Raw genomic sequence first — 14,765 nt, forward strand, 5'->3', positions numbered from 1 at the left:
TCTCTCTCTCTCTCTCTCTCTCTCTCTCTCTCTCTCTCTCTCTCTGCTTGTTGGGATTTTACATAACAATAGGAATAAAACAATTAAAATGCCCTCATAAAAATGAAAATAAATAGAAATAAAACAATTGAGATGCCCTCAAACCCCTTCAGTCACCCCATGCCCCCCCCCCCTCCTCTACAAAAGATTAAGATTTGTTTTCGCTTTTTCTAACAAAAAATATAACTAAATACATGAATTCAAACGGAAAACAAATAAATAAATACAGGAATTTAGAAAAACATTCATAAAGAAACAAAAAGGTTGAACAGTCTAAGAATATCATTCATCTAAAAACACAAAAAAGATTTTTAAGAATAAAACATAGAAATAAAACATCCACAGGGAAATAAAAAACTTTTGGAATGAAAACATCAAGTATCTAGCTGTTCTTAATAAGCCTGTGCATTCATGCCCATTCACACACACACTCCCTTCTGTACAATCACACTAACAAGATCCCATACCCACGTCTCCAATATATTCGTATATATAACACCCGCCTGACGTAGCAGTCTATTCCAGTCAGAGTTTACCGAGCAGCATAATAGAGGGGGAGAGAGAGAGAGAAAAAGAGAGAGAGAAAAGGGGGAAAAAAAGGAGCTACGGTAATCGCCATGAGTCTCGCTCCATAGTAAATGGTTACAAACGAACAGTCCTGAACATCAATAACGTAAATTGCTCTGTGCACAGAGCCTCTTCAGTACCAAATGACCCACTTTTTTTAAAGAGAAAAAACATTGGTACAAAACACAAATCAATCGCCTTATCACATGTTTTTTTGTGCGTGTGTGTGCGTGCGTGCGTGTGCGTGTGTGTGTGTGTGTGTGCACAGCGTGGCCTCATTCAGGTCCTCAGTGTATAAAGAACAATGCTCTGTGTCTGCTGACCACACCCATCTCCTGCCCAGCCTGCATGCCCCTATTTGGTCGTGCTTCTTCTCTGCGGTTCAATAATGCACACCTGTACAGGCACGCACGCACGCACGCACGCACACACAACCACATATAAATCAGGCATGACTCTAACCCTAACGCCTAAAGCTAATCTTTGACTCAAATGTTTCCTAATATAATTGTAAGCTTTCTTAAATCTTTCTTCAGTGATAAAACCACCATTTCACTTGTGAGGAGCAGGAAAATTGTCCTCACAATGCCTTTTTCTCAAATTCTACTACTTTTGGGACATTTGTCCCTCTCAAGTATAGAATTACAAGTCTCTCTCTCTCTCTCTCTCTCTCTCTCTCTCTCTCTCTCTCTCTCTCTCTCTCTCTCTCTCTCTCTCTCTCTGCTTGTTGGGATTTTACATAACAATAGGAATAAAACAATTAAAAAATGCCCTCATAAAAATGAAAATAAATAGAAATAAAACAATTGAGATGCCCTCAAACCCCTTCAGTCACCCCATGCCCCCCCCCCTCCTCTACAAAAGATTAAGATTTGTTTTCGCTTTTTCTAACAAAAAATATAACTAAATACATGAATTCAAACGGAAAACAAATAAATAAATACAGGAATTTAGAAAAACATTCATAAAGAAACAAAAAGGTTGAACAGTCTAAGAATATCATTCATCTAAAAACACAAAAAAGATTTTTAAGAATAAAACATAGAAATAAAACATCCACAGGGAAATAAATAACTTTTGGAATGAAAACATCAAGTAGGCTATCTAGCTGTTCTTAATAAGCCTGTGCATTCATGCCCATTCACACACACAGCCAAAGAACCTTCATTATGTATTTATCTCCCTTCTGTACAATCACACTAACAAGATCCCATACCCACGTCTCCAATATATTCGTATATATAACACCCGCCTGACGTAGCAGTCTATTCCAGTCAGAGTTTACCGAGCAGCATAATAGAGGGGGAGAGAGAGAGAGAAAAAGAGAGAGAGAGAAAAGGAAAAAAAAAGGAGCTACGGTAATCGTCATGAGTCTCGCTCCATCTACAAACGAACAGTCCTGAACATCAATAACGTAAATTGCTCTGTGCACAGAGCCTCTTCAGTACCAAATGACCCACTTTTTTTAAAGAGAAAAAACATTGGTACAAAACACAAATCAATCGCCTTATCACATGTTTTAAGATAAAAACAAAAAACGGACTTAGTTAAGGCACCTTTCTGGTTTGAAAAAAACATGAACTCAGTCCAGGTTTCAAGAGCAAGTCTTCGAACCGGCGCTCGGTTCTGCTTCTCGTGCAGAACCCGCTTACATTCTTTAAACTGCATGCGCCTTTCGTTGACCATCTTCGAGTAATCAGCAAAGACCATTATGCGGTGGCCTTCCCAGGCGACGTTCCCCATCTTGCGTGCAGGTCGGCGACCCGGTTCCGGTCCTGGAACCTCAGGAACCTGGCGATGATGGTCCTCCCCGACGACGCTCGGTCGGAGCCCGCACCTCCACGCACGTTGCCGAGTCGATGAGCCCTCTGGAACTCCAATCCAAACGGGAACTCCACCTTCAGAATCGCCGGTAGAACCTCGCACAGGAACGCGATGGTATCGGTACCCTCACAGTTCTCCGGGAAACCCACCAGGCCCACTTCTACGGGACAAACTCTGGCCTTCCAGCCCCGTTGTTCAGCATCCGCTGCCAGCTCGGCATACCGAAGCCTCTTGCGCTCATACAGTAGGCCTCGGCCACATTATCCTCCCAGGGCACTGTGAGCTCTATGATGTAGATGCTTATAATTGAAGAGGACCAAAGCACAAGATCTGGCCTGAGGTTGGTCGTGGCAATCTCCGCTGGGAAGCAGAGTCTCTGCTCCAGGTCAACCAGGAGCCTCCAGTCTCGTGCTGCGCCCAGCTGTCCAGCCTCTGGTTTTGGTGTGCGGGACTTAGGTAGCTTCTCCCCTTCACGGACGAACTGTCCTGAAGATCCAAGATGGGAGGAAAGCGGAGGCAGGGCGTTGACGACCGTCCGTCTACTCTCCAGTGAAGCTGCCAGACACTTCATCACTTGATTGTGCCGCCAGGTGTAGCGACCTTGCGTAAGGCTTGCCGACCAAAATGTGCTTCAAGTTTGCTGGAGATGGACAGAGGGGGCATGTAGGGTCTTCTCCGTACCATTGACTGAGGTTATGTGGTGTCCTTCTTCGTATAATTCATTCAGAGTACGATATTCACAAGTCGGTCGTCGAGATGCACAAACAAACATAAAACGTTTACCACAATGTCTGTCATTCCACTTTCCACTAAGCCCGGGGCCGGGCAAATTATAATATAAATGAACACAGTGTTCCACATTGTTGAAATTGTCTGGCTGTCCGTTTCCCCACTTGTTGAATCTGAATGGACGTCCGTCCGACCACAGCCAGTGATGTCTTTGCCCATCAATGGTACATGTCAATGATAATCCGATCCAAATTGCCCTACTCGACGTTTGGCCAGTGAAGTCAATCAGTCGTTGGACAAAATCGTTTTCTTCCTCATTGTCAATGGACACGAGATTGGCCCCCTCCTCTGCGCAGTACCGTTCTGCATCGGCCCAGGAACTTTCTACAGCGTAAAACTTGTAACAACGTCCCCTGAATTTATACCAGTTTTGGGCACATGAGCCACGGTCTAGTGTTTCATTTTCTGTCTTAGTTTCATTCTCTGTCTTGGGGACCACCTCCTCAGCATGGCCGGTCATCAAAACATGGACCAAGACTCCCACTATTAAGATGACTGCGATGCCGCTTAACGCTCCTAGACGTTTCATTTTATGATCTCTGGTCTTTCCAGAATCTGAAAGAAGTACTTCAACCATCTAGTATGTAGTATGTACTACTATTACTACTACTACTACTATTATTACTACTACTACTACTACTATAACTATTACTACTACTACGAGCAAGAAGACAAATTATGGTGATTAAATACTCGTCTTGAGGGGTGCTATGACATACTGCTGACGGCGTTCTCGCTTGACCTTATTAGATCGAGCGTATCCTTATATGGTGTATTCTCTTCTTTTTGAGGAATTAAAAAGGTCTAAGGGTCCCTCCCCCTCTACCTGCAGAGCTGCTCTAAGCAGCAGTAACTTGCCCTTCCCCCACTTTCAATCAAGATCAGCTGCTGGAGGAGAACGTCCTTGAAAGATTTAAGAACCGAATGAATCGTTTGAGAAATCCTCTCAATGAGAGATACTTGTGAGATTAAGAATTGATGCATGTCAAATTCTTTACTGAAAAAAGTAATAACTCGATTAATTATTAAATCTGCAAAGTATAGTAGTAGTAGTAGTAGTAGTAGTAGTAGTAGTAGTAGTAGTAGTAGTAGTAGTAGTAGTAGTAGTAGTAGTAGTAGTAGTAGTAGTAGTAGTAGTAGGCTACCTTGAAATTGTACTCAAGTACAGTACTTTACATGTGTGTTTGTGTGTGTGTGTGTGTGTGTGTATGAGGGAATGTGATGCCACGTGTGTGTGTGTGTGTGTGTGTGTGGGGGGGGGGGATGTGAGTCCATGTCTGTGTGTGTGTGTGTGTGTGCGTGTACGTGCATGCGTGCGTGCCTGTGTGTGTGTATGTGAGAGGGAATGTGAGGCTGTGTGTGTGCGTGCGTGCGTGCGTGCGTGTGTGTGTGTGCACAGCGTGGCCTCATTCAGGTCCTCAGTGTATAAAGAACAATGCTCTGTGTCTGCTGACCACACCCATCTCCAGCCCAGCCTGCATGCCCCTATTTGGTCGTGCTTCTTCTCTGCGATTCAATAATGCACACCTGTACAGGCACGCACGCACGCACGCACGCACACACAACCACATATAAATCAGGCATGACTCTAACCCTAACGCCTAAAGCTAATCTTTGACTCAAATGTTTCCTAATATAATTGTAAGCTTTCTTAAATCTTTCTTCAGTGATAAAACCACCATTTCACTTGTGAGGAGCAGGAAAATTTTCCTTCTCAAATTCTACTACTTTTGGGACATTTTGTCCCTCTCAAGTATAGAATTACAAGTCTCTCTCTCTCTCTCTCTTTTTTTCTCTTTTATATATATATATATATTTCTCAGTGAAGTAACGTTACCAACACATCCAGTAGCAGTAATTGGTAGTTCATTTTCTTCTTCCGGTGTGTTTTCTCAGATATCAGGGCCCTTGGTCATGACAACAGGTCAGAATTGGTGGAGGAACTGCTGGCTCTGATGGCCAGAGAAAAACACAGTCCTGAGGTGAGTAGGGAAGCCATGAATGTTGACACAGACAGACAGACAGACAGACAGACAGACAGACAGACAGACAGACAGACGGGTACAATGGGTACTCTGCCAACGGGTATTGTGTAACTGGCTGGGGTATGCATCGTTCCCGAGTAGGCTGGTGCCCAAAACACTGATCTACCCACCTCTTCAAGAAACACTACCCTTCCTCTTTGTCTTGCCTACTTGTTGTCAATTAGTTGTACAAGCTCTTGTTTTATTGGATCTTGTTTATTCGATACACTTGTTCGTTTTAGCTCTTGCTCATTTGATTTTCCTACGAGCTTGTAGATCTGCTATTATTGAAAAATCGTGAAAACATATTTTTTATACTTTTTTTTCAAAAAACTGTTAGGATTTTTTTATTTTTTTTAAAGAATCGCCTCAGGTCTTAATGGGTTAAAAAAGTAGCTAGCTGATATATTGCACTTTTACCTTAGCTCTAGGTATACTCTTAGTTGCTTGTTTTAGAAGAGAATGCACTTAAAACTTCTGGTGATTAGTAGTTTCCTTGCCTACGTATGTTGAATGCACTCATTGTAAGTGGCTTTGGATAAAAGTGTCTGCTAAATGACTGTAATGTAATGTAATGTACATACCATGTAGGTGGGTGCAGCAGTCCTTCCTTTGCAGCCTGTGCCCTGGACATTTTTTTTAAATCGTGAAAATGTGTGCAAATCTTTGAATATAAATTATATATATATTTTTAAAGCGAACATTTGTAACTCAAATCTTTTCTTTTGGGGATTCTACAAATCCTAACTGTAAAAAAAGAAAAAAAAACTTATGTTGCTATAATATCAGTGGTAGTATTTGGCCACGGACCCCCATCTCAAAAAAAATTGTTCCAGGGACCCCCCCCAGAAGCAAATATTTGAGTTACAAATGTTCGCTTTGAAAATATATATATTCAAAGATTTGCACACATTTTTGCGATTTTTCAAAAATAGCAGATCTACAAGCTCATAGCGCTGCGCTCGGTGCCGCGCTATGAGCTTGTAGATCTGCTATTTTTGAATAGCCAAAGAAATCTAAAAATGACACACGGATGCGTTCCCGGTCTTAATGGGTTAACGTGTGTGTGTGTGTGTGTGCGTGTGCGTGCGTGCGTGCGTGCGTGCGTGTGCGCGCGTGCGTGTGTGTAGGTGCAGCAGTCCTTTGCAGCCTGTGCTCTGGACATAAGGAGTGTGTACGAGGGGGACAGGAGCAGGCTGGAGTGGAGCAACTCTTCTCTGTCCCACGTCACCGTCCTGCTGCTACGAGCCACCAGGACCCAGCAGGCCTGGTGAGGAACACGCCCGTCACCACCATCATGACATTTTTACTTAAAGGAGTAGTTCACAGTTTTCAGAAACTTCAAGTTGCATATTAATGATGCAATGAGAATTCTACTCAAAAGGCCTAGATGGAGCAGTGCAAGTGAAATGTTTGTGGCTGCAAGAGTCAATACTCTCCAAGCTGAATCTAATGCACAGATTCATGTGCCGTTTGGATGAGTCTGAGAATAGCCTCATTGTCAATATAAATGACCCTGTGAAGAGTTGCACCAGGTACTCCTCTAGTCTTAGGAGAGACATTGGCTTAACCATAGACATATAAAGGTAGACGCCTCCTTCGGCTCTGAGGCGTGCGTATCTCGGCCGTGCTTCCACTTCCTTCCGCTTCAGCAGGGCAAGCTGGAAACGTCCGTGTGCGTCACAGAAGGGGGGGGGGGGGGGGGGGGCGTTCGGTAGGCCAATCAGAGGCAGGTGGGGCGGGTCTTTTCTTAACCCATTAAGGCCTGAGTCCGATTCTTAAAATGTTTTCTAAATCCTAACAGTTTTTTGAAAAAAAAAAAATGAAAAAAAATGTCACGAGGTTTCAAGAATAGTAGATCTACAAGCTCATAGCGCGGCACTCGGTGCCGCGCTATGAGCTTGTATATCTGCTATTTTTGAATAGCCAATGAAGTCTAAAGTGACACAGATGCGTTCCAGGTATCAGTGGGTTAAGAGGCAGCCGCGCAGCAACTAGTCAGTTAGACGCGCTGTGATTGGCCAGTAGTCAACGCGATGTGATTGGCCAGTAGTCAAACAAGCCCTGCGGAAGAGCCTTGTATTGAGATACCACTCGCTCCAATGAACTGCAGAGGCCAATGAGGTAGGTTTCTATATCTAATAATCCTCCTATAATTTGACAAACCTCTGTAGTCGTGTAGTAGTCGCGTCTGTAGTCGTCGGTGAAGCTGCCCGGTTCTCCTCACTGGCTGAAGCAATTGCTCTGATTTTGCAAACAGCCATTGCCCATTACCATCTGAACTTAACTGCGAAGCCCGTTTCTCAATTTCATCAAATCTTTTTATTAGCCATTATGTGTCAAACAATGGGAGATAACGTTGCCAGGTTTCGCGCGAGAAACAGGCAGCAAGGTCTGTACTTTCGCCTGCGCCCTTCACCGGGGCTTGGGTGCTCATATCCCCCTACGGGTATGGTCTAGTAATAATAATAATACATACAATTTATATAGCGCTTTTCTAAATACTCAAAGTCGCTTTACAGAGCAGAATAAAAACAACTTTATTAGAATCGACTAGTTAACACATTGAATGCCAAAAACGGTCCGGACCGTTTTTGAGGATCCAAACGAGAAGTGCCGAAAACGGTCCGGACCGTTTTTGACCCAATTCTATTTTTATACATGTGGGCCACGTGGGGCGCTAAAACGAAACTTTGACATCACCCAAGGAGTTTCTGAGAAGAAGAGGCTGGATCTGGCTCCATGTCAAAAATCCTTCCGGTCGGCGTTTTCAATGTTATCTCCTTGACTAAAAGCTTAATATCTCCATTTCTTTTTAACGTGGTGGAAACGAGCCGTTTTCGATCGGCGATCACGCTGCAATGGAGGATCGCGTTAGAAATATTATTGTTCCAGGCGTTAGTCGGGACCCTCCGCCGTCTCGCACGCACGCTTTGTTTACATGCACTTCCGCGTCGGGGCTTCTACAGCACGAAACGTATAACGCAAGTGGATGGAAGAAATGCAGGCACTCAACGTATAATATTTTAATAAACCTCTGGCACCCAATGTGTTAAAAAGGATTAAAACTATAAAAGAAAAGTACAAAACAAAAAGGAGCTTAACTGCTTGTATTTATAACTGTCCCAATTTATTGTGTAAAGGACTGTTTTTAATTCATGTTCATTGTTGTAGTATGTATTTGTATGTATCTATGGACCTTGAGTCTGCAATAAAGACATTCATTCATTCATTGACCCCAATTGACACCTACATGAACCCATGTATTTTCTATCAATTACACACCCCATGAAGCATCAAGGACCCCCAAATTGACACTTATTAGCCCGCAGACCCCCATTTGAAAAGATAAGCCAGGGACCCCCATAAGAGAAGATTTGTATGGCTCTCTAGCAGTGATTCTCAACCATTTTAATTTCAATGACCCCCAGTTTGACATGCATTAGGCTATGGACCCCCATTTAATGGCATTTCTATCTCTGGGACCCCAATTCATATAGTGAAATCAATGTTAATTTAACTCTTGAGAGTGTACAAATGGAATGGGTCCATTTGGTTCCATTTGTTACAGCCCCATAAGGGTCCATTTGGTTCCTATCCATCATTTAGCTGGGGACCCCCTGGAACCCCCTCAAGTACCCCTGGGGGTCCCCGGACCCCACTTTGAGAACCAATGTCCTATCGGATACATTAGCGTCTTTCCGCCGGTAATCAAATTATTGGCTTATAGGAATGCGACAAAAACTAAAAGATCCCCCCATTCCCTATCAATTACACACCCCATTCATGTTTTGGTTTTTTGGTTGATCTACTCCTTTAACATTTAGGTGTCCAAACAAATGATTGTGATAAACGATATAACGTGTCACAATGCGTCGCGTCACTATTTTATTTAATTATTATTTATTTTTTTATCATGATTCGATTAAAGTTGATTAGTTCAATGAACTGTTGCACCCCCCTGATCTGTGTTGGTTTCTCCACAGGGAGATGCTACGGCGCTTCAAGACTGAGAACAGAGTTCCCACGTGAGTACGAACAGTACATGCATTTTCTTTTGATCTTTTATTTCCTGACTCCCCCCTCATGTACCCCCAGGGATCCTTGAGGGGGTTCCAGGGGATCCCCAGCTGAATTAGTTAACCCATTAAGACCTAGAAGCATACATGGGCAACTGGCGTATTGTATAACTAAATGCATTTGAAATTAAATTAATATTTTACTTTTCACGATTCTAATTAAAAAAATAGCACCAAAAAAAATCTGGATTCCAATTCAAAAATAGCCGATCTACAAGCTCAAAACACGTCACACTCTATTTTTGAGTGACAGAATGGCGAAGTACGGCATTAACTCTTACCCTGCCAGAGTTTTTTCAGAACAGTCTGTAGCCTCTGCCAGGGTTTTAACCGATTTTGGTACCTTTTCGCATAGCCACAAAATATTTTTCTCAAGTATGATTGATCCCCAGAAAATTTCTAATCACAGATGAGATTCAGGTGTGGTTTCACAAATGTCAACGAGGTCAATTTGACCTTGTTGTCATGTGTTGTTTGATGTTTGAAAATAGCTCAAAACCAGTGGTTTCAAACCAAAAAACATTGTGAATTGTTTGTCCGTTTCAATTTTAACATTGAAGTGGATGGAGCAGCAAATCTTTGGAAATTGTTATCTCCTTATTCGTTTGGAATATCGAAAAGGTGTCAATACTAAATAATTAGAGAATCTTTTTAGAATTTTTTTTTTTTTGAATTTTTTTTTTTTTATTTATTTTTTTCAAGACGTTTTTATTAGGCCCGTAACGATACAGTAACTGCATCGATGCATCGTTTTGAATTTTCAACGATCTACTATATCGATATGCAAACAGCTAAATATCGTATCGTTTGACTTTGTATCGTATCGAATCGTTTTGCAATGCAAATAATCGTATCGAATCGTTCTGCAATGCAAATAATCAATTATATCAAACTAAGTACTTTTAAGAAGAAAAAAAGAGAAAGAGGGGTTTATATCCAGTATCCAGGTATTTATTTTTCACACAGAATTTTTGGGTAAATAAATAGTTACTATATCGATTTTAAGTCATTGAATCGAATCGTATCGTTCTAAATTAACCTGTCCTGTATCGTTCATGTATCGTATCGACTAAATCACTGAATCGAAACATATCGTATCGTTCTAAATTAACCTGTATCGTTCATGTATCGTATCGACAACCAAGTATCGTGATACGTATCGAATCGTTGTTAAAATGTATCGTTACACCCCTAGTTTTTATACATCTTTGGCAGGCAACAGCTAATTTCTCAAAGACGTTTATAAACGTCTTTGGCAGTTATAGAGTTAATTTACGAAGAAAGTTAACATACGGAGATAAGAGGTGTCTGCCCGACAGTATATGCAACGTGGCCCTCTGGAGAGAGTGTGGAAATACAGTGGCCCTCTCCATCATCAAAGTTGCATCACCCCTGGTCTAAAGAATGGTTCAGAAGCTGTGTTCACGTTCACTCTTCCATTGAAATGAATAGACTCCAACCTGCTTCCGGTCTCCTATAAAGGCGGCCGCCTGCGTCGCGCAGATACGGGAAGTAAACCGGAAATGGCATGTCTTTCTTTCTATTTTTTTTTTTGTCTTGGACTGTACCAAAGATTGTTAATATAGGCAGATACACAATCTCAATTGGGGCCACTAGAGGTGAAATAGTACACGAATCCTACATAATGGTCTCCTAAGTAGGCGTCGTTTGCTTCTCCCCAGACCATCCCACCACCCTCCCCCTCCTCTCTCCCTGGCTGACAACATGTGGATGTGCATTTATGTTTTTTTTCTTCATTAAAGAAAATAAATGCTTTACATGTTTGAAAGTGCACTGTTATTGGCAAAGATGCTTTTTAAGAAACCCATAAAATTCCCCCCACAAACACACACATTATTCAGTCTTATGCTAGATGTGCTCCCGTTTCTGCTCAATATTTTAACAGGGCCTTTTAATTATAAGGTATATATTTTACCACTAGTGTTTTAGCATGAATGTTTAGCAAAATGTCATGATTCCCAAATCATACACCATCAACCAAGACAGTTCCTGTAATAATGGAAAATGATTAGCATTGGAACACACATTTTGTTTAATTTTTAATGTGTCCATAATGATTTCACGTACTATATTCACATATAGAATCTCAGTTTATCAGTTTTTAGAACATATCTTATGCGGACAGAGCATAGACTTAACATCTGATATAATAATACACTATAATATAAGGACCAGACAGAGCCCTCTATGTCTCGTCCGTCTCGTGCGCTTCCTCTTTAAAGGGCTACACCATGAATTTTAAAATTTTCTTATTTTTTGTGTGTTTTTGGTCTCCCCTACCTCTCTTCTATCCCCAAAAATGCCCCAGTTTGAACACTCAGGCTTTCACAGCAAATCTGGGGTTTTCTCTAAATTGGTCTCAAAACGGGCCAAACTGATTTGGTCCCTGACGTGACGTCATGTCACTATGTCAGGGAACAATCCCTCCCGTTTTTCAGTTCCAACAGTTTTAATATCATATTGATAAACAATATGATATTAAATATTATAAAAAAAAAAATAATTCATGGTGTAGTCCCTTTAAATTCAACCACTCAGAAGTGGAAACCGTGTCATCAATTGTGCTTTATAAAATACCTTTTTTTTGGTGTGTGATTTAAAGGTCACAGCCACAGGTAATGATTGACTTGGGTTTTGAATTCATGTCAACAAAAAATTATACCCTTAACTGGTATTAAACAATATGCCATCCACTATTCTTTTGGTAGACTGCAGATGGACTCTTCAGAAATCTTCCCAAATCTCGCGAGAGCTGTGTTGCTGGGATAGAGAAAGGTCGATAACAGAGTAGATTTTCTCCTAATTCGTGTCTCTAAAAAAAAGCTATTTTAGTATGAAAATGTTGTATATATTGTGTGTCTTGTAGACTGCCCCAACGCTCCTGATTTCGTGTATAGAGGGGCGGGTGTATAGAGCCGGCGAGAGACTGCGCCTGATCCCATTGGTTCACCGATCTGTCCGTCAACCCCCGCCCCGTTAACACAACATTACGAGCGACGCCCACTGCACTCTGGTTGGTTGGGAAGTGAAACACTTCCTCATACCGAGTACACCGACGGGCTGGGCCAGGCTTTTATTTTTTAGGAAAACTAAACAATAAAAGCCTGGAGATCGAGGCTATGTGTCTTGTGACGATCAGGTCCAATATTTAGTTCAGTAACCATGGAGCTAAGGAATGGTTCAGAAGCTGTGTTCACGTTAACTCTCCCATTGGAATCAATAGACTCCAACCTGCTTCCTGTCTCCTAAAAAGGCGTCCACCTACGTCACGCAGATACGGGAAGTAAACCGGAGATCGTGACTCTTGCCATTTCCCTCGTGGACTGTACTATCTGACTTCCTGTCTCGTTCTTCTTCTGCAGTGATGACATGCTGCAGGAGTTTCTGTCGGTGTGCGGCAGCGAGGGCGCCAACCAGAGGGCGGTGGAGCTGGTGCAGTTCTCCGCTTCCTTTGGTCTCCCGGCGACGCCCACACTGGCCCAGCGGGCGCTGACAGACTTTGACCTGACGCAAGAGCAGAGGTAAGCAGCAGACGCGTTGCTAGGTCTCTACTAGGTTGGGGCCTTAGCCCCCCACTTTTTGTTACTTTATTTCTGTTTTAGGGTTAGGGGTAGGGTTAGGCTCGGGTTATAGATATATTAAAAAAAAAAAAAAAAACGTTTTTATTTTTATTGGTGGCTTTGGATAAAACATTGGTGGCTATAGCCACCGAAGCCACCGTGTAACGACGCCCCTGTTGGATATGCACGCACCGTGAATATCCAACGCACACGACGGCAACGCATGCAAGTACATAGATAGACACACATGAAGTCTGCATATAAATTAGAGAGAAGGACAAAGAAAGCGCCCTTGGTACGCGGCCCCGAACCCAGCCGAAACATGATCACATTATTAATAAACAAATGACCTCTAAACATATTTATAATATACAAAATACTCTCCTCTCCCATAACCGTCAGATTAAGATTGTAAGCCTATAAAAGAGATAGACAATAAAGATAAAGATGTAATAACCCCTAACAACCACTAGGGAGTCCCATCCACCTATAAACTCACATGGACGAGTCTAAATAAGCATAAAATAGCATAAAACCCAACAGTATTATTCATGTTGTTCTAGTTTATCTGCTACAGTATGGATGTGGTCACTATGGTAAACATAATGACTATATGCCATCTGTATCATCATTATAGCAGAATATGGACATTGATTGAAGTATTGAATACTTTATTATAGTCATAAATGTAAACAGCACAGAGGTACAGTAAGACATTTAGGCTAAAAGGATCCTGGGGACTTGTTTCCATTGTGGTCCTACAGTATGTATTCAATTAATCAACATATCATAGAATATGAATACATGTCATCAACAAATACAAACAACTGTATGTAAAAAGGATAAAAAGACGGAAAAGGAAAAACGTTGGCAGTGAATGACACCTCCTTTCAATGGGACTTAAACTCTAGCTCCCCTTGTGGTTTTCAATGGGACTTAAACTCTAGCTCCCCTTGTGGTTTTCAATGGGACTTAAACTCTAGCTCCCCTTGTGGTTTTCAATGGGACTTAAACTCTAGCTCCCCTTGTGGTTTTCAATGGGACTTAAACTCTAGCTCCCCTTGTGGTTTTCAATGGGACTTAAACTCTAGCTCCCCTTGTGGTTTTCAATGGGACTTAAACTCTAGCTCCCCTTGTGGTTTTCAATGGGACTTAAACTCTAGCTCCCCTTGTGGTTTTCAATGGGACTTAAACTCTAGCTCCTAGAGCTAGCTAGCTGTGGTTTTCTGATGGAGGGTTTTTTCAGGACAGTTTTGAATGAAACCAGTGATTCACATCCTTTAACCCATTTAGAACTGGAATGCATCTGTGTCATTTTTTTATTTGAGAAAAAAAAAAAAAGATTTTACACTTTGGTTATTTAAAAATAGCAGTTAAACAAGCTCATAGCATGGCACTGAGTGCCGTGCTACGAGCTTGTAGATCTGTTATTTTTGAAAATGTGTGCAAATATAGGCCTATGTATTATTTTAAAGCGAACATTTTTAACTCCAATCTTTGCCTCTGGGGGTCCCTGGAACAATATTTTGAGTAGGGGGGTCCGTGGCCAAATACATAACATTTTGGGGGTCCTTGATAATTATGGAAAGGTTTGAGAACCACTGATACAGAAACATACGCTTTTTAGAAAACATTTGTAGTGGGTGAATGGATGTGTGCATTCATTCCACATTGTTGTGGCAGAGCAGTAGAATGAGGATTCCATATGGATTGATAAGGCCATACAGTATAGAATAACATGGAGTCATAACTCCATAAGTACCTGGAGGCGATAGGGCTTTTAGCTGTTGCTCCCCCAACCATGTGGAATGCACTCCCCCCCCCCCCCCCCCCACCATCCAGACCTTCAACCATGTGGAATG

At 41.9% G+C, this 14,765-nt stretch overlaps 1 protein-coding gene across 1 annotated transcript in view; it reads left to right on the plus strand.

Moving 5' to 3' along the window:
* Nucleotides 1-14,765, plus strand: part of LOC308075444 (small ribosomal subunit protein mS39-like) — a 28,631-nt gene that overhangs the window by 1,592 nt on the left and 12,274 nt on the right. The window contains exons 2-5 of the mRNA XM_080415332.1: nt 5,116-5,201; nt 6,374-6,513; nt 9,230-9,271; nt 12,706-12,864. Of these exons, the coding sequence (XP_080271458.1) occupies nt 5,116-5,201; nt 6,374-6,513; nt 9,230-9,271; nt 12,706-12,864 (427 nt within the window). The remainder of the gene's footprint in view (nt 1-5,115; nt 5,202-6,373; nt 6,514-9,229; nt 9,272-12,705; nt 12,865-14,765) is intronic.

The sequence above is a fragment of the Gymnoscopelus braueri genome, assembly GCF_963280865.1.
Source record: "Gymnoscopelus braueri genome assembly, chromosome: 20".
NCBI classification, from domain to species: Eukaryota; Metazoa; Chordata; class Actinopteri; order Myctophiformes; family Myctophidae; genus Gymnoscopelus; species Gymnoscopelus braueri.